At 41.7% G+C, this 20,338-nt stretch overlaps 1 protein-coding gene across 1 annotated transcript in view; it reads right to left on the bottom strand.

Moving 5' to 3' along the window:
- slc41a2a (solute carrier family 41 member 2a) overlaps positions 1-20,338 on the bottom strand; it is a 52,985-nt gene that overhangs the window by 29,854 nt on the left and 2,793 nt on the right. Inside the window, exons 3-4 of the mRNA XM_056282411.1 lie at positions 9,541-9,612; positions 9,186-9,330 (exon numbers count right to left, since the gene is read on the bottom strand). Coding sequence (XP_056138386.1) covers positions 9,186-9,330; positions 9,541-9,612 — 217 coding nt within the window. The remainder of the gene's footprint in view (positions 1-9,185; positions 9,331-9,540; positions 9,613-20,338) is intronic.

Raw genomic sequence — 20,338 nt, 5'->3', positions numbered from 1 at the left:
TGAGAGGGCTGATATCATAGAAGCAGATATGATTTCATTATTTAATATCATACTGTAATCAGTTGTTAATAATCCCAGTTCTGTCCACATTGTTTCTACTCGACACGTCATAAGTGCAATAATATGAGTCTTTCTACACAAGTTGTAGTTATTGTAATTTCTGCATTATGATGCACTCTTGTCGCCAGATTAATCAAAGCTTAATTGTCAGAAATATTCAATATGCATTATTGTTTGTTTGTCATGCAACAGGTCTGGTCTATGTGAGACAACACCTTGACCAGATGGCAGAGGCTGGGGTGGAGCAAGTCGGGCAACATTCATCAGATGAAGATGATTTCTTCTCCTCAATGAAATCCGGAAGGTCACAAGGTACAGGGGAGCTGGATGGGTACCTAGCCTGTGTCTCAAACAATATGGATCTGCTGAAGTCATTTCCACATATCAAAAAACTTTCTCTCAAACTCAACACTGGCCTGCCTGCCTCAGCCGCCTGTGAGCATCTCTTCAGCTGTGCTGGGCTGCTGTTCACTGCAAAGCGAGCAAGGATGAACTCTACTAACTTTGAAAACCAACTGCTGCTCAAACTTAACAGGAAGTTCAGAGAGTAATGTTCTAAAGATGGACACACAAATAAGGGAACTGTAATCTAGATATACGGTGGGGCAGGGCAATTTTGAAAACGTTTTTTATAGCAGCTGCCATGCATGTTTTGTTATTCGACAGGAAGAGCACAGTCTGAGATCAAAGAATGGCCCAGTTTTGTCTTAGAACATCTTGAATATTGCTGATACTTAGATTTTGGTCTTCTTTGGCTCATTTAGGGAAAGTCACAACACTTGCGACCTTGATCCGTTTTGATTTATAGATTTGTAGTATGACTGTTGTTGGTGTTTGTTGGTGAAGAAATTAGGGATGGTCTACAGAATCCACAATTTATGCCACCTTCAATGGTTGTATTGTTTGAAAATGTTTTATTGGAACTAAACTGAACTGAATTAAAATGACACACTATACCTCCCTAAGGGTTTTAAATGTCGCGTGTGGACATGTTTTATTTTGTTATTGCACTTTAATTTGTACAGATTTTCCCTTAAATAAAAACTAGTTTGAGATTTATATCCCCTTGTCCTTTTTGCACTACACAGGAGAGACCCCCCTGCCATTGTTAAAAAGTAACTAAGTAACTTTTACTTTTAAGTACATTTTAAACAAGCTACTTTTTACTTTTACTTGAGTACATTTTTAGACTGGTAATTTTACTTGTACTTAAGTAAAATTTCATCAAAGAAATAGTACTTTTACTTGAGTAGAATATTTTAGTACTCTTTCCACCTCTGCATCAGACCCAGATACAAACAAGTCATACAAAGATTAAATTAAACCTTTATCATAACAGTGTCCTATGATTGCTACCTCTATTGAGGAAATAGCAGGTATCGCTAATGAATAGTTTTGAGATGCAGATATAAAGCTCCCGAATTGAAGATATCTGGAGAAAAAAAAGAGATTCTTTGGGATGTCATATTTGGTTGATATTTCTACAAAGGACTTAAGTACTTAATCTTCTCTGTATATATCTTGCACTTTCCTTAACCCTTTTTCAGCCCATATTTGAAATCCTGGATCACTTCTTCCTGGTTTAAAGTTGGCATTACCCCAAATAGGACTGAAGTGTGACCAGGAAGGGTTAATATTTAAATATTTACGAATGTCAAACCAAATGTTAATCATGTCAATAGAATAGGGTTGTCTGTATGTTTTCTCAAGTATTTGCAATCTGCTGAATACAAATACAAGTGCATTGGTAAGCTTGGCAAAATAGAACTGGATTTCAAATCCATCCAAGCAGGAGGGCTTTCAGATGAAAAATAAAACATTATGGGCCGCAGTTGAGCTTCCCAGTAATATCAGTGGATGTTTGGGCATTTAAGGCCTCCTCGGTCATATGGTAAATATAATAAAGACAGACATAATCTGGGACGTTTATTTTACCAAATAAAGTTGGTAAACATTTTCTTAATTCTAGTAAACAAAGATGAGGGAGGGGGTAGGGGGATAGATAGAGAATTTTAGGGATTATGTTCATGTTAAAAATATTTATTCTGCCAATCATTGAAATAGGTAGAGATGTCCAACGTTCTACTGATGAGGTAGTAGCTTCCAGAATTGGGTCATAATTTATCTGAGCAGTATTATTCACCTCAGGGATGCTTTTTATACCCAGATATGTAAAAATCTGTTGGGGTGAAAGTAGAAGCATAAACATGGCTATTGTTCCTCTCTGTTTCATTCAATAACATTATAGATGATTTTGAATAATTAACTTTATATCCAGATATTTTTCCAAATGTTTCAATAAAATGTAGGAGTACGGGGACAGAGCTGTTTAGATTTTTTAAGAACAAAATTATGTCATCGGCAAAAATGCTATTTTATGTTCTAAATGACCTTCTCAAATTCCGTTAATGTCATTATGCATCCTCACCGCTATAGCAAATGGTTCTATTGCAAGAATTAATAGCAAAGGACTTCTTGCGGGCAACTTCTAGAGATATTAAAAGGTTTAGAGACCATACTATTCGTCAGGACTTCTGCAGTAAGCCCGGTAAATAGTAATCTAACCCATTTGCAAAATGCATCTCCAAAGCCAAAGCGTGTGAGCACCTCAAACAGATAAGGCCATTCAACGCAGTCAAAGGCCCTTTCTCCGTCAAGTGAGAGTATAGCGGTGTCTTTCACCCCTCTCTGGCTGTGTAAGATATTGAGCACTCTTCTGACATTGTGAAAGCCCTGCCTACCTTGGATAAATCCATTTTGGTCCTCTCCCACCACCCGAGGAAGCAGTCCCTCCAACTTTCTTGTAAGAGCTTTGCAAAGTATTTTTGTATCTAAATTTAAAAGGCTGATTGGGTGAATAACTTCAGCTTTTGTGTTTGGTTTTCCTGATTTTGGAAGTAATGTGATTAGGGCACCTCTCATGGATGTGGGGAGAAGGTCATTCCTGAAGGATTCCTGAAACATCTCCAAAGGGGGTGAAAGTAATTTTGACTGAAATTTTTATACATCTATCTATATATATAAAGCAAGAGTGTGTGTTTGTATGTTTGCTTAAAACTCTAGAAATACTAATTTTAGAACAAAAAGAATGGTATCTTTAGAATCAATCAGCACTTCCCAAGGACTGCAAAGTTCGAAAAATATTTATTTTTATTTTTCAGCGTCGATGCTAGGATTATTAGTGCAGATCATCATCCTGGATTCAAGGTTGCAAGAGTGAGAGTGGTGAGCACTCTTTACTTACTTATCACAAAGCATGTGACAATTTTTGTTGCCACAAGACACACAACGTGGTTTACCCTGAGGCGCTTTAGCACTGAGCGATTAATACACACGTTGGCAAAGAAGCTTGATGAATGGATTGAAAATTATGACATTTGATCATTTTCATTAATAACACTCGTTTATCACATGTACCATATCATAAATTATTCTATATTTCATCATCGATTATATCGTAAAGATCAGATCGTGTTGGTTGTTTTGGTGAGAACATTTTCCCCGGGCAACGCCGGGTACCTCTGCTAGTGTACTATATACTGTACGTACCTATAGGGATGCATCTGGACCCATTGCTTTTCCAGCCTGCATACAACCAATTGCTTCTGCAATTTCCTGTTTGGTTAATTCTCAATCTAATGCTTTACTTTCTGCTTCAGAAATTCTAGGAATATTAAGGTTATTTAGGAATTGTGTCTGGATAGCCAGGCTGGAACAGCACTCAGAGCTACACAATTTCTCAATGCAGACCCTAAAGGTCTCATTAATCTGTCTAGGGTCCACTATAGTTCTACTGTTCTGAGCTTCAATAGACCTTTCTGTCTGTTGTTGTTTAATGTGTCATGCTAAAAGTTTCCCAGGCTTTCCCCCCTGATCATAATAACACTGAGTCTTAGTAAACTGGCAGCTGCTTTGTTAGCTGACAGCTCATTACACTGTGATCCTTGTAGTAGTTTTGCATGTGCATCTATAAAACTAGGCTTGTTTTGGTAGAGATCTGTTTCAAGTTTTTTTATTTTCTAATCTAATGTCTTCATTTCAAGTTGTGCACTCATTTTCTTTGCGCTATTAAAACAAATTATTTGACCTCTAATAAATACCTTGAATACATGCCAACTTGTGCTAGCAGATGTTTGGGAAGTATTACATTCAAAATATGTCAATTTGTTTATCTAAAAAAAACCTATGAACGTGGGGTCCATAAGCCATCCCAGTTGGAAGCGCCACCTTGGGGGATCTCTCACAAATTTAGTATCTTTATACACCGAGGATATAACTTCATGGTCAGATAGAACTGTACTGCTATAATGACATTGGTGAATTTTGGAAACAAGTAATGCTGAAACTAAAATGTAATCCATGCGTGAGTGGGTTTTATAAGTGCTGGAATAGCAGGAGTATTCTACTGCATTTGGTTTTCCGTGTCTCCATATATCCAACAAATTTGTTCCTTGATAAAATTATGTATTGTCTTCCTTGATCTGGTGTGGGTATTATCTAAGCTGGATTATCTGTCTCTCAGCGGATCCAATGTGCAATTAAAGTCACCAGTTATTATGTATTGACCAGCAACATTTGAAATAGTCAGAATCAGATTATTATAGAATTTAGGATCATCTTCATTTGGACCATACACATTGACAAAATTTATATTTTCAAACAGTAAAGTACGCTGAACCATGATATAGTATCTATCAGCAGGGTTCCTAACTATATTTTGGATCTGCAGTGGGACAGACTTTTGGATCAGTATCATAACTCCTCTAGCATGAGTGGTAGAGGGAGCAGACAAAACCTGACCTTGCCATCTTCTTATTTTGGAGATATCTCCACCCAGCAGATGGGTTTCTTGCAAGAAAACTGTTTTTGATTGTAAGAATTTTGTCCTGCTCATCATTTGTTTAACCTTTCTAATTTTGTTCAAACCCCTACAGTTCCATGAGGTAATTTTTACTTCAAGACTATTAGACATTAGTTATATAATATATCCACAGAACTGTTTTGATAGAATGCATTGATGAAAGCACACCCAGAGAAAGAGGAAAAAAAACACCCACAGAAAAAAAAGACGAAAAGACCCCACCTCAAACACCATGTCCTGTGGCCATCCCCCTCCCTCTCTTAACTACCGCTTATAAACAAAACTACTGCGTCTATCTCTTTTAATTATTCCCTTCTCTTTTAGCTCTAACTGCTTACATGAATGCTAACTAATCACTTAAAGGTAAGGTTGTATTAATTAATGACCTATGCAACATTTGCAACCTATACATAGTAATCAAAGAGTTGTAAGAGCCTAAGAACATAAATACTCACATACCTAAAATCCACGCTTAAAGATGGAGAAAATATCAAAGGAATCAAATAATACAACTGTTGACCACTAAGTCTGTGATGGGCTGGACATCTCATATGAACAGATGTCATTCCAACTATTTAGTATTGGACAGATAAATGTCAATGTTTCTCCTTTCTTCCAATCTGTTTTAAATCCAGTAAGCAGCAATCAATATGAAAATTCATTTTGGCCATGGGAGTGGAAAAAGAAATGAAATAGTCCTTTTCAGTGGAAATGATATAAGCCAATATTGCCATTACCCTTTCCTGGTGGAGCATCCCATTGTCAGGTTCGTTTCGATCATTCAAAGAGACTGAAGAAACTTGTCCACTTCAACCGGAGTTTGAAAAGTATGAGACCTCTTATCATGTGTCAACAGCAGCCGCGATGGAAAGATGACTCTGTGCTTATGGATTCCCTTGTCTTGGAGCTTCTTTTATACCTCATCATAGCCGCGCTGCATCCTGTGTACACCAGCGGGGAGGTCCGGGTGCAAACGAACTTGTTTGTTGTCACAATGGACTTTTCCTTTGGTTCTGGCAGCCTTCAGTACTCGTTTCTTGTCTTTGAAGTTCAAAAACTTCATAATAACTGTCCTTGGACATGTCATGTCCGAGGCGTTGTTTGGCAGGGCCCCGATTCTATGAGCCTGTTCTATTACCAGAGCCTGCTGCGGTTCCAGTTTGAGCCTCTGGCAGCCATTTTTCCAGAAATGTAACCGCATCTCAGCCCTCTGCTTTCTTCGGTAGGCCCACCAATCTCACGTTGTTCTGTCAGCTTCTGTCTTCCACTTCTGTCTTCCACTTACACGTCCATTAAAACAAAATACCATTAAAACTCTAATCAACAAAGTGAAAGACAATGTGATGACTTTGGATATTAGCCAGTTAACGTTGTCTTCAGCATCAGAAATCTGCTGTTCTGCATATGCAATGCAGCCTGTACATTTCTGTACCTGCTTTTTTATATCTGTAAAAAAGCAGGTACAGGAATTGATAAGTTTGATGTTGTGCTGCTTGCACAACATCAAACGTCTTATAAAGTCCACTTTTCAAGGACATTATGGCTTTCATAATATATTCAATACGATTCTTGCCTGGTTCTAATATTTCACCAGCTTCGTCAAGATCACCTTTGGCAGTCATGGTGTCACTCATTTCTTCACCTTTCAAGTGTTCAGCCTCATGTAGTAGTTTCTTATTGTCCTTTTTGTCTGTCTTCTTTTCATGGCATTTTTGAATTCCAGTACTCTTATGTATGCATTGCTTTTCTTTGAATACATTTCTGATTAGTATCATAGGATTAATTAGTATATATGCTAGCAGCAGAGCTTACACGTTGCGACCTCTCAGCTCCTCTCCATAACTGGAAGTCTTCTAGTGTTCATTTAGGAGTAATTCATTATTCTCTAGTTTGCTCTCTGTTTTTGTTTTCGTAGGTTATTTTAGTCATATGACACAGCCAGGTCATAGTTCAGACATTCAGATCAAGAAATGCTTTAGTTGTTCATCACATGTGGTCAGCTTGCAGCTCCAGCTACCTTAACCTTTCGCTCTTCTGTTTGTGCCTTGGAAAGCATTGCTTGTGAGTTATATTTACTTTCACGGTTAATCAGAATAGTGCACGGGTGTCATGTGGTGTATTCTGTTATGTAACATTTAAATATTTAGTTCATTTGCATGTAAATGCGTTCAAAGCTAAACTAGTTATGGATGGCTATGTCATTTCCTATTCTAATAGCTATTTGATAGTTTCCTGCTGCAAATTTGCCAGTGTTGTTTCTATTGGTGTTTTGAAGCTGGTGAAGGTTGTGTTCATTATTTGCAAGATATTTACAAGTTATGTACAGCTATTTACATATCACTTTAATGAGGTATTTATCATTTTACATCATTTTATGTCTGTGGATGTATAATGTGATTTATGTAGCATACAGTAATTAGTGTCATCTTCTGTATCATTTGTTTTACAAAAATTATCCCTTCATGAGAATGACGACAACAGTAAAGCCAATATTTGAAGTGCCAAACAAATCCACACATCAAACTCAGCGAACAGATCTCCGTAGGCATCAGATTATTAAGAGATAGTAAAAGTAAGGAAATTTGACCAATCGCAGAAAATCTAGGTGCCCAAGGGGTAAAATACATCCTGCCAACAGAAGTACTTGCATTAAATACATCCCACCCTTGCTGTGAGGTAAAAGTGTCACCAGCTTCTCTACATGAGTAATAGAGGGCTTGCCCTTTTCAGGTGAGGGATAAGTAACTGCCCCAAGTGGATTAGTTCAGGTATCTTGAGGTTTTTGACTAGCGGCTGAGTTGAGCAGATGTGGAAATGAGAGCATTATATCAGGTGGTGTGGTGGTACAAAGGGAGCTGAACCACAAGGCAAAACTGAAGATCCAGTACAATGAAAATCACGTTTTCCAATCTGGTATTTTTTAACAGAGGGTTTGTTCCAAGTAAAATTACCTAACTTATTAGCCTTGCAAAACTATGGTTGTCAACATTAAACTCTTTCAGAAAAGCAATTTGTTTCTGGTAATTCATTACACCATCTAACACCCTTATTTGATTGGACAGTCAATGAATTGCCACCATCAGCCAGTCTGTTAGTTACCCTGTTGTCAAATACTTGTCTAGCAACATCAGACAAGTTAGCGAGCTAGCTAGCTATCAATAAAGAGTCTTGTGAGCTCAACCTTCTGAGAATTGGCTGTGCTCAGAGACAGTGTGCTAAAACAGTTGTAATACTTCTGAAGTCTGAAACATAATATGAAACTGAAAAAAATGACATAAATATTCCACAATAACACTTGTCTGACTGAATTAAAATAATTTGACTGGATCTTTAATTTACCAGTTCATGCTCTTTCTCACCCTCACCTATGGCCACCAGCTTTGGGTAGTGACCAAAAGAATAAGATTGTGGATACAAGCAGGTGAAATGGGGTTCCCCCATGGGGTAGTGGGGCTCCCTCACCATGACAGAGCGAGGAGCTCTGCAATCCAGGAGGGCCTTGAGGAGTACAGCTGCTGTTCTTCCACTTTAGAAGGAGCCAGCTAAGGGTTCAGGCATCTGGTAAGGAGGCCTGAACCGCCCAGATATGTTCCTTTGGTGCTGTACTTGGGTGGAGATCTTGAGTCAGACCCAAGGATGCACTGGAGGGATTACATCTCCCAGCTGGCCTGGGAGCAGTTGGTGGAAGTTGCAAAGAAAGGAGACTTCTTGATTTCTTTGCTTTTCCTATTACCACCATGATTCTAATCTTAGGCCAACTGGACAGATGGAAGAATGGATGGATTTTTCAGACAATTAAATATGACTTATTCTCTCAGATGTACAGACATGCTGGAGTCGCTTCACATTAAATGAATCAAAAAAGGGGAGTGGGCACCGATAATGGGAAAATGCACATTGAAGTAGTAGCCTCACACATCAATGCAAGTCATGAATGAGCAAATGAACATTGTTGTCAGTGTATGGAGCTGTCCTTGAATGGGACAAAAGGGGGTGTAATTCATTGTTGAGTTTAAAAAAGTTTTGGCATCAGCACTTCTAAATGAATAGCAGCCCTATGTGTTAAATGTCTTACAGTCAACATGAATGTAATGATTCCAAAAATAGCAATCAATGCATACTTAGAAGAAAGCACCTAGTTGAGCTGGTGGTGGTGGGAGGCATAGAGCAATGTTAAAAACTGGAACAATTGTAAAGGTACTGTGGGTGTTTTTATGAGAAGTCATGAATATGAGACCAGGATGAGGATAGTTTATGTACTTACCTTGCAGTAATGAGGCCATGAAGGCAGTAGCAACACTGGTTGAACAGAGGAGAATTGCATGACTAAGGAGCATCGTCCCCTCTACCATCCAGCCTAATGCAATTGCCATCAGGGCAGCCAACAGTCCTAACACTGTGGCCTGCACCTGAAAATCGACAGCAGTATTGAAAATATAACTGTAGGAGATAAAAATTCTTAGAGGTTCAAAATAATATTTGCAGTTCTACAGATTTAGATCTAGTTGATGGTAGCTGTTGTGGCCAATGACGGTTTTTCTGTTAATAAAAGGAGGGTATTTGTAAAACACATTTCAAATCAAACCTGTATGGACTTTCCATAATTTGAAATAATGTACCTGCTTCAGAGCCAGGTTACCAATGACCAAGCTCCATTTTTCTCCTGCTGACTCCATTTTCCCAGCATTTACCTGACAAAAACAGATATATACACAGATTATATATTATAGACAGATGTATTTTTTATGTTCTTGGTCAGGTATGATGTGTGATTGTAAAATATGTTTAAAAGTATGTTTTGTCAGCCAATGAAGTATATTTTCATGTGATAATAGAGTCTTTATTTTAGGAAACCAGTCAATGCAAATAAAAGAAAGGGCATGAAGGAACTAGTTTCAATAAATGGTCATGCTCATTTCCAGTTAAAACAGGAAGTTATTTCTCTGATACAACTCAAAAAGTAAAAACTGGTGAATGATGCAGTTACAGGTGTTTACATCAGTGATTCTTAAAGCCCTTCCTTCCTCTTAACTGTGTGTACATGTACTCTGTTTGCACCTGACACATTACAAGGTAAGTCTCGTTTCTCTGACATTATCAGAAGCTCATACTAGTAGTCTCAGAGTCAATAAATAGTAATACATTTTTGGGGGAACTGCTTCTTAAACATACCCTAAAAGGTCATTGTACCATTCAAAGAGAGACATGACCATGGACAATAAGCTTTGTACCTAACATATAAACCTACTTACCAGTAGCGAACCATGACTCTTAAACCTTGGCCCTCTGACCACCCTTCCCTTGGTGGGAATAAAAGTAAACTACCGGCTTAGCTTACTGTATTCTCTCCTATACTACTGCAAAAGTTACCTATGACAGTTCCAGCTCTGAAACAAAAATTAAGACGCTACTCTACCTTAGGCAATGCAATGAGCTAACAGCACGGAAAGAGTGAGAGTTATAACTGAAATCAAAAACAGCTAATTTCTAAACAAAATGCAAATCCTCCTTACAAATAACTGCATCATTTACCTGCTTAACCATGCCTACGCCCACCTAGATAAGCCAGTCAGCACTGTGAGGGTCATGTTCTTTGCCTTCTCTAGTGCCTTCAACACCATCCGGCTGGCTCTACTGGGTGAGAAGCTGACAGCAATGCAGGTAGATGCCCCCCTTGTGTCCTGGATTGTTGACTACCTTACTGGTAGACCACAGTATGTGCGCTTGCAACACTGTGTGTCAGCCAAAGTGGCCAGCAACACTGGGGCTCCGCAGAGGTCAGTCCTGTCTCCCTTCCTTTCGGGCCCTCTACACTACGGACTTCAACTACCACACAGAGTCCTGCCATCTTCAGAAGTTCTCTGATGACTCTGCTGTAGTTGGATGCATCAGTAAGGGTGAGGAGGCTGAGTACAGGGCTGTGGTGGGAAACTTATTTGTCACATGGTGTGGGAGGAACCATCTGCAGCTCAGTGTGACTAAAACAAAGGAGCTGGTTGTTGATCTGAGGAGGGGCATGACACCAGTGACCCATTTCCATCAAGGGGGTCAGTGTGGACACTGTGGAATACAAGTACCTGGGGTGTATATAGACAATAAACTGGACTGAGCTAAGAGCACTGATGCCCTCTACAAGAAGGGACAGAGCCATCTCTACTTCTTGAGAAGGCTGGGGTCTTTCAAAATCTGCCAGACAATGCTCAGGATGTGGTATGAGTCTGTGGTGGCCAGTGCTCCCCTGTTTGCTGTTGTGAGCTGGGGGAGCAGGTTGAGGGTAGTGGATGTAAACAGGGTCAATGAACTGATCCGTAAGGCCGGTGAGGTTGTGGGGGTGGAACTAGATTCTCTGGCGTTGGTTTCTGAGAGGAGGACGCTGTTGAAGTTATGTGCCAGCATGGACAACGTCTCCCATCCACTCCATGACGTGCTGGTCGGGCACAGGAGTATTTTTAGTAATAGACTCATTCTGCCGAAATGCACTACAGAGCGCCACAGGTCATTCCTCCCTGTGGCCATCAAACTTCACAACTCCTCCCTCACAGTGTCAGACACTTGGAGTTAGTGGTCATTGGACTGGCCCTTCGATTTATTTTACCCAGTCGAGTTTTGTTCGTGCTGTTTGTTTTGTGCTGCATTAGTGCAGTATTGATAGGGTGTTGGTGCACATATGTTTATATATATTTTGCTCTTATTTCTATTTGATTCTGTTTTTCTTGTTTCTATTTGTTTCTATTTTCTTGTTATCTTGTTAGTTTTTAGTTTTTTCTTTACTAGAGCGTGAGTGTCTGTAATAGGACCCAATTTCCCCTCAAGGATGAATAAAGTATTCTGATTCTGATTCTGATCATCACACAAGCGGTGTGAGCACTTCAACATGCCGGGGTGCAAAACTATGTGCAAAATGTATGACAGCATGTAATCCTACACATCATCACAGCACACACACGGCCAAGCAACCATTAGTGACAGACACTTCAGAACCATGGACAGTGAACAGCAAACATGGCATTTTGGGAACCCACCACCACAAACAAGCAATATTGTTAAGAAATTATATTATTAGAATTATATTATTAGATTGGCACAGCTGCCTATTAAATACATATGTTAAGGTAAATGTGCATAATGACCGATGAGCTGGTAAATTTACAGATTGACTGGTAATTCTGCATAATGACCATTTTCCCAAATAAACTTTAACATATGTATGAAAAACAGTGGCGGACAGAAAAAAATGTGTTGGTAGGGCAGCCTATTAGACTTTAAATAATTTATCAAATTAAGCTCTGCCGATTAACTCCCAACTTTTCAGTAAAAGTTAATCTTGAAAACAGCGTGGATAATAAATAAACAATGATGTCCTCCTCACTAGCGATAACGTTACTTACGGCTTCCATCATAAACAAACAGGCTAATTAGCTAGCTAGTTTATCTGCGTTTTGTTTTTTTTTTATTTTTATTTTTTTGCTAGCTTGTGATCCATGTTCCCCTGCAGTGGGCAAAATTGTCATTACGTTTGTGATAACAAATCCCACCAATTTACAGGTAAGATGTGATTGGTCAGTTTACCATCATTTGGGCATCCGGGTAGCGTAACAGTCTATTCTGTTGCCTACCAACACGGGGATCGCCAGTTCGAATCCCCGTGTTACCTCCGGCTTGGTCAGGCGTCCCTACAGACACAACTGGCCGTGTCTGCGGGTGAGGAGCCAAATGTGGGTTTGTGTCCTGGTCGCTGCACTAGTGCCTCCTCTGGTCGGTCGGGGCGCCTGTTTGGGGGGAGGGGGAGCTGGGGGAACTAGCGTGATCCTCCCACACGCTACGTCCCCCTGGCGAAACTCCTCACTGTCAGGTGAAAAGAAGCGGCTGGTGACCCAACATGTATCGGAGGAAGCATGTGGTAGTCTGCAGCCCTCCCCGGATCGGCAGAGGGGGTGGAGCAGAGACTGGGACAGCTCGGAAGAGTGGGGTGATTGGCCGGATACAATTGGGGAGAAAAGGGGGGGAATTTTTTTTTTTTTTCTAAAGTACTATCATTTAAAATTAGTCTCATTGAATTACTATTGCTCGGACCTCTAAAATTATAGCTGGACCACCATTCGCAGAGCTGAAAGCATAGCATTTTCCCAGCAACTACAGAGGCAGCAATATTCTGACAGGGAGAAAAATGAGCTCCTTTCATTTATTTCTTCCCATTCCAACACAAACTGAATAGGCAGGTTTGAAGGGTTTATTTCTTCAGAAACGTTTTGTTTAGATGTTGGTTGTCAAATTATGCATTCATAAAATAAAATTAAAACTGATGATTTTCTAATATTTTTTACAAACCCCAATTCCAATGAAGTTGGGACGTTGTGTAAAACGTAAATAAAAACAGAATACAATGATTTGCAAATCCTTTCCCACCTATATTCAATTGAATACACTACAAAGACAAGATATTTAATGTTCAAACTGATAAACTTTGTTTTTTTGCAAATATTCACTCATTTTGAATTTGATGCCTGCAACACGTTCCAAAAAAGCTGGGATTGTAGTGTTCTATAGTATTTACTTAATTTTATTTACTGTAATTTCTATCTTTATTTATAATACTATAGTAACTTATTTCCTGTGGAAGAGGCCTGCAGGATGGGGTGTAAGGTAGGGGGTTAAGGGTGTTTTGTGTTGGGAAGAAAACGAAAAAACTGAAAATGCCCTGTGTATGAGCTTTTTTCTATTTTTGTACAACATATTGTTGCATTTTCTTTAATAAAGTATTGTTAAAAATGACAGAGGAAGGCTTCAATTTCCTAACTTTTAGTGGAATTATTGGGCTGCCTAACTTAGAACCATTATGTTTTACTTTTCATCTGAAAACCCTCCATCTTGGATGGATATAGAATCTTCTGCCGTCACATTGGGCCTGTCTTTGAACCTGTATCTATATGCCTCAGAACTCCAAGACTTTGGTCTCTAATCCAATAGTTGTGAATATGATAAATGTATGGTATGAAGTGAAGCGATATTTAGGTATCCCCGACGCCTTCCCACTTGGGGTAATACTAGGTTTATACCAGGGCAACTGGATGTAGGTGTTAAAATGTGGGCCCACAAAGGCATTAAGACTATAGCAGATTTATACTCTACCAATAAACTTGTGTCTTTTGAGGAAGTAGTTATTACACATAATATTTCTAGAAAACATTTTTAAATACCTACAAATAAGAAATTAAATTTTTACATCTCAAAATAACTCAATATACCTTCTCTATCTATCTTAGAAAAAGAAGTTGTGAAGCGTTGTTATAGTAGAGGCTTAATTTCATTGTTGTATGGTAAACTACTGTCAGGGTCACAAGAATCCTCAGATTCTAGATTAGAAGCCTGAAGAAAGGATTTAAATGAGGATATTCATGTGAATGACTGGATGAACCCATGTAAGGAAGCTCAAACCCAAACAATGAATACACAACTGAAATTATTACAATACAAGTGGTTGGTGAGCACTTATATAACCTCAATTTCATTGCACAAATAGATTCAAAAAAAGGACTGGTTGTTAAAATCCCTAGTGTTTGCACTGCAACAGATTCAGTGGAGATCAAACTGGAGATGTCTGCCAAGGTGACATTGCCACCACCAGGACACATCATCAGTTGTGTACCTCAGCATCACAGGGTGTTTCGGCCGTTTATCACAAGACACCCTCCGCTGAGGCAGGCCCACCACAGGTTGATCGGTCCTGGGTGTGTGACCTGTGGTTAGCTGTTCACCCTGGCAGCCCAGACGGCGTCTCTCCTTTTGAGCCAGATCCAGTGGCTAGTCCTCTCAGCAGTGTTGGCTAGCTCTTTGATCACTCTCCTGTGGGCCTGCCCCCTGACTCCTAGTTCCCTCAGGAGTTTTGCTGTGGAGCTGGCAACAAAGCCCCTACAACCCACCTCCACAGGGCGCACCTTCACCTTCCAGCCTCTGTCCTCTGCTTCGGCTGCTAGGTTGGCGTACCGCAGCTTCTTACGCTCGTACGCTTCATCGACTGCATACTCCCAGGGGACTGTGAGCTCAATGATGTAAGCGAGCTGGTTAGCGTTGGACCAGAGGACGAGGTCTGGTCGCAAGGTGGTTGTTGCGATCTCTGTCGGGAAGATGAGCTTCTGGCCTAAGTCCACTCGCATTTCCCAATCCCTGGCTGAGTTTAGTGAGCCTAAGTTGGGAAGTGAAGGGTTGGCCTTCAGTTTATCCCCCTCTCGAATGAAAGCTGGGAAACGCCGGGGCCCTTCCTGGTTGTTGAAGGGTTGGGCATTGATGGAAACCCTCCTACAATCGAGTTCAGCTGCCAAGCACCTGAGCACCTGATTGTGTCGCCAGGTGTATCTGCCTTGGGTAAGGCTGGTCTTGCAGCCAACCAAGATATGCTTGAGGGTTGCTGGGGCTGTACACAGGGAGCAAGATGGATTCTCTCCAAACCAGAGATTTAGATTTATGGGAGAGGGCAGGACATCATATGTGGCCTTGATGATGAAACTCAGCCTGTTTGATTCCATGCTCCAGAGCTCACTCCATGTGAGTTTCCTCTTTTCAACACCCTCCCACCTCATCCAGCGACCCTGTTTGGCTTGTGCTACGGCTTTAGCACATCTGGCTGCTTCTTCCTGTCGGCGGACCTCCTCAACCACCATAGTTCGCCGTTCGGTAGTAGTCGCCTTTTGCCAGGTAGGTGTTTTTATTCCCAGGCCAAGGCCGCCTCTGCCTTGTTGAACATGGCCTACTACGTCTCGGTGGCGGAGGGCAGATTTCGCCTCCAGTACAGCTGCAGCCGGGGTCCATTTCTTCCCTGTTGCTAGGGTTGGAGCAACTCCTCTCACTATTGGGTCTCGGGATTCTGTGAGGGACATGTCCAGCCTCACTTTGGCACATTTGAATTCCTCAACCAGGCTGGAAATTGGCAGTGCGAGGGCTCCATTGCCGTAGAGTCCAACACTGCTGAGGCACCTTGGCAGTCCAAGCCACTTCCTCACCTGCGAGTTCACTAGCCTCTCCAAGCGATTGGCATGAGATAGTGAGACTTCGTACATGGTTATTGGCCACATGAGTCGGGGTAGCAGCCCAAATTGAAAGCACCAAAGCTTCAACTTCCCGGGCAGTGCAGTGTTGTTGATTTGCCTGAGGCCACTGATTGTATCCTGGCGAAGTTGCTCCAGTTGCTGGGTGTCTTTGAGGTCTGCATTGTACCACCGTCCGAGGCTCTTGATGGGCTTCTCCCAGACCGTGGGGATTGGTTGATCACTAATGCAGAACCGTTCATCTACTAGTTGGCCTTTGACAATGGAGATGCTGCGAGATTTGCTTGGTTTAAACTCCATTCGTGCCCACTTGATGTTCTCCTGGAGTTTCTGCAGCAGGCGCCTGGTGCATGGTTTTGTTGTTGCTATGGTGGTCAAGTCATCCATGTACGCCCGGATTGGTGGAAGATGCAGGCCATTCCTGGACCTTTCGCCTCCCACCACCCACTGCGATGCACGGATGACGAGCTCCATTGCCATGATGAATGCCAGGGGGGAAATAGTGCAGCCCGCCATAATGCCTATTTCCAGATGTTGCCAAGTGGTGGTGGTGTTCTGTGTTGTGACACAGAACTGGAGATCCTGAAAATAGGTCTTGACCAACTCCGTGATATTTTTGGGGACATGGAAAAAATCAAACGCCGTCCACAGGATCTTGTGAGGAACTGATCCAAAAGCGTTGGCAAGGTCTAAGAAAACTACGTGCAGGTCTCTCCGTTCTTTCTTGGCAGCTTGTATCTGGTGCCAGATGATATTAGCATGCTCCAGACATCCTGAGAAGCCATGGATCCCGGCTTTCTGCACTGATGTATCAACAAAGTTGTTTCTTTGCAGGAATGTGGAGAGCCTTTGGGCAATCACACTAAAAAATATCTTTCCCTCTACATTAAGAAGGCGGATCTGGCGAAAATGGCTGATGCAGGAAGAGTTCTTTTCCTTGGGGATCAGAATGCCTCCTGCTCTTCGCCATGCCCTGGGTATGACTCTTTTCTGCCATGCCACTTTCATCAGCTTCCAGAGGTATTTCAGGACTCCAGGAGTGTTCTTATAGAGTCTATACTGGATACCATTGGGCCCAGGAGCTGACATCGATCTTGCCTGCTTTACCGTCCTCTCCACCTCGCTCCATGTGGGGGGTCTTGTGTCCATATGGTGGTCAGGTGGGTGAATTGGTGGCATGTCATCCGGGATGGTGACTGGCTCATGTCTCCGGACATCAGAGTAGGTCTTCTTTAGGTGCTCTTCCAGATCTCGTATGGGGACTCCAAGGCTCCCATTTTTCTTGCTGTCAAAAAGGCTCTTGACAGAGCTGTAAGGGTTGCTGTAGAAACGGGTCCTAGCCCGTTCTTTCCTCTTATGCTGTCGTCTGAGGTGTTCTGCTCTTCGCAGCTTTGTCAAATGCTGCTTTATTTCAGCCTGCAGTGCGTCAAGCCCAACCCTCTCTCCCTCTGTGGCCTTCCTCCACTGCTTCCTCAGTTGTCTTCTCTCCTTCACCAACCTATCAATTTCCCGCTGTCCCCTGGATTTGGGCTGAGTTGAAGGGTCTTTCTGCCTACTGGGTATCTTCTCCTTCACTCCAAATCTCTCTATGCCATAGCTGTAAATGATGGCTCCCATGTTCTCCAGTTTTCTTTCAACTGTTCCCTTTTGACCTTCTAGTAAGAGGACAAGGTCAGAGTAGATGGTCTCCCACTCAATCTTCTGGCTGGACTTGGGCCACAGGATTTGAGGTTTTCTTCCTTCCATCTTCCTCTCTGCTGCTGGCTGTGGCTGGCCGGGCTCCAGACCGGAGTCCACTGGAGGGTCTATGCAACATTGAGCTTCGTCTGGGGTGCTGATACCCTGAGGACTGTGGGGGTTCTCCTGCCTCCGGGCTTCACTCGACTGATTTGGCCTACTTCTTAAGAAGTATTGGTCAATGCGAGGCCCCTTACCAAGCTCACTAAGGCACTTCTTTTTGCCTTGATGGATCTTAAGACCCTTCACTGATGTAACCTTTGACCAGCCACAGATGCAGCTGTGCAGCTTTTGTCCTGCCAGTGCTGATGATCCATCGGTTGCAGTGCTGGTCATCCGACTCGTTGTCAAATCCTTTCCTTGTTCCGTTACCGTGTGATCCACCTGTGAGTCATCTTGCGCCCCCGCTCTCGCAGACTCTGGGGGTATTCTTCTCCTTAAAGTTTTCGTAGCAATATTGGGTGGATCCAGGAACGCTAACTAGCATTGGATCCTGCTAGTATGAGTCGCTAGCCCATACCGGCCCCGTTGGGGTCTATTCCCTCCTGTCAGCAGTCTTTCCAGGCCGTCATCTGGTCTTTCCCTGATTGTCAGCTGCCCTTTCGCAGCGGTCACTGGTTTACTCCAGATATTCAAGATTCAAAAAAAGGACTGGTTGTTAAAATCCCTAGTGTTTGCACTGCAACAGATTCAGTGGAGATCAAACTGGAGATGTCTGCCAAGGTGACATTGCCACCACCAGGACACATCATCAGTTGTGTACCTCAGCATCACAGGGTGTTTCGGCCGTTTATCACAAGACACCCTCCGCTGAGGCAGGCCCACCACAGGTTGATCGGTCCTGGGTGTGTGACCTGTGGTTAGCTGTTCACCCTGGCAGCCCAGACGGCGTCTCTCCTTTTGAGCCAGATCCAGTGGCTAGTCCTCTCAGCAGTGTTGGCTAGCTCTTTGATCACTCTCCTGTGGGCCTGCCCCCTGACTCCTAGTTCCCTCAGGAGTTTTGCTGTGGAGCTGGCAACAAAGCCCCTACAACCCACCTCCACAGGGCGCACCTTCACCTTCCAGCCTCTGTCCTCTGCTTCGGCTGCTAGGTTGGCGTACCGCAGCTTCTTACGCTCGTACGCTTCATCGACTGCATCCTCCCAGGGGACTGTGAGCTCAATGATGTAAGCGAGCTGGTTAGCGTTGGACCAGAGGACGAGGTCTGGTCGCAAGGTAGTTGTTGCGATCTCTGTCGGGAGAATGAAAATATTCCTGACACATGTGAAATGCAGTAAATTTAAAGGTGCACTACTGCATTTGGGAATGTGAACACATCAAAAAATACACAAACACATCAAAAAATGTCGGAAAGATGTGAATTGTATAATAGATAAAATCCTGAATATCAATATACCACTACCAGCAAATATGTCAATGGAAAAGATAACTTATATTGTGAGGGATAGGTATAATCCAGTGAGTCAATAAATTCTTTATGAGACAGTACAAGCCTGTTTCATGCCATAAGCAACCATCAGCTGGGATTGGTATAGGAATAGGATTTTTGAGGGAATCTGGAGTCCCTTCATAATCCTTTCTTGACCATGGAGTTGGTGATGTGCTGACAAATGATTGAGGGGTGAGAAGTTTTGTCAAAATATTAATGTAAGGTATTGAGATGCTTTTTATTTATTATGTATACATATTCTTTTTAATATTTATGTATTTTTTTCTTCCAATTTGTGGTTATCAAACTAGTCTTTTATTTCATATCTTTTAACAAGTTTACCTGAGTTATTGCCCTTGTCAAAAGGTTGTATGTGTATGTGAATGCTATGTAAAAATTCCATAAAAATATTGATGGGGAAAAAAAGCACAAAACATAACACAAGACATGATTAGACTTTGAGATGATATAAACGTCTTGACTTGTCAGTTGTTATCGCCCACAGAGGTCTATTGTACTGCAGACAGAAATGCTGCTCTGGTCTTTTGGAGCCTGGTGGGGATTTTCACACTAAGACAGAAACCCATCATGAGCGAGGAGCATATATGATACCAAGAAATTATCCTTTTTAAGTCCTGGTTCTTAAAATTCCCCGTCTATCTAATTTAATTGTCAACAAGGCTGACAAACGTAATGTGTTTTGACATTTATATGATAAGCCTAACGTCTCAGTGTGTTTTAAAAAAGTTTCCCTTTGTTACTTATGAGGAATCCTATACATATGCCACTTGTACCAGGTGTGTTGTAATTGTGTGATTGCATATCTATAGTGGATATAAAAAGTCTACGAACACCTGTTAAAATGGCAGGTTTTTGTGGTGTAAAAAAAAATGAAATCAAGCTAAATCATGTCAGAACTTTTTCCACCCTTAATGTGAAACTGCAACCTATAAAATTCAAGTGAAAAACAAACAGAAACCTTTTGGTGAAAAAAAATAAAAATAAAAACTCACAATAACCTGGTTGCATAAGTGTGCACACTCCTAAACCCCTTAAAAGGTATCGATCAGGAGAAGGGCACAAAATAATTTCCAAGGCATTAGATATACCATGGAACACAGTGAAGACAATCATCAACAAGTTGGAAAATATGGCACAACAGTGGCATTACCAAGAACTGGGCGTCCCTCGAAAATTGATAAGAAGATG

Source organism: Lampris incognitus, chromosome 6 (assembly GCF_029633865.1).
Source record: "Lampris incognitus isolate fLamInc1 chromosome 6, fLamInc1.hap2, whole genome shotgun sequence".
NCBI lineage: Eukaryota > Metazoa > Chordata > Actinopteri > Lampriformes > Lampridae > Lampris > Lampris incognitus.
The sequence above is the reverse complement of the archived record's forward strand: the minus strand, read 5'-3'. Positions and strand labels throughout refer to the sequence as shown.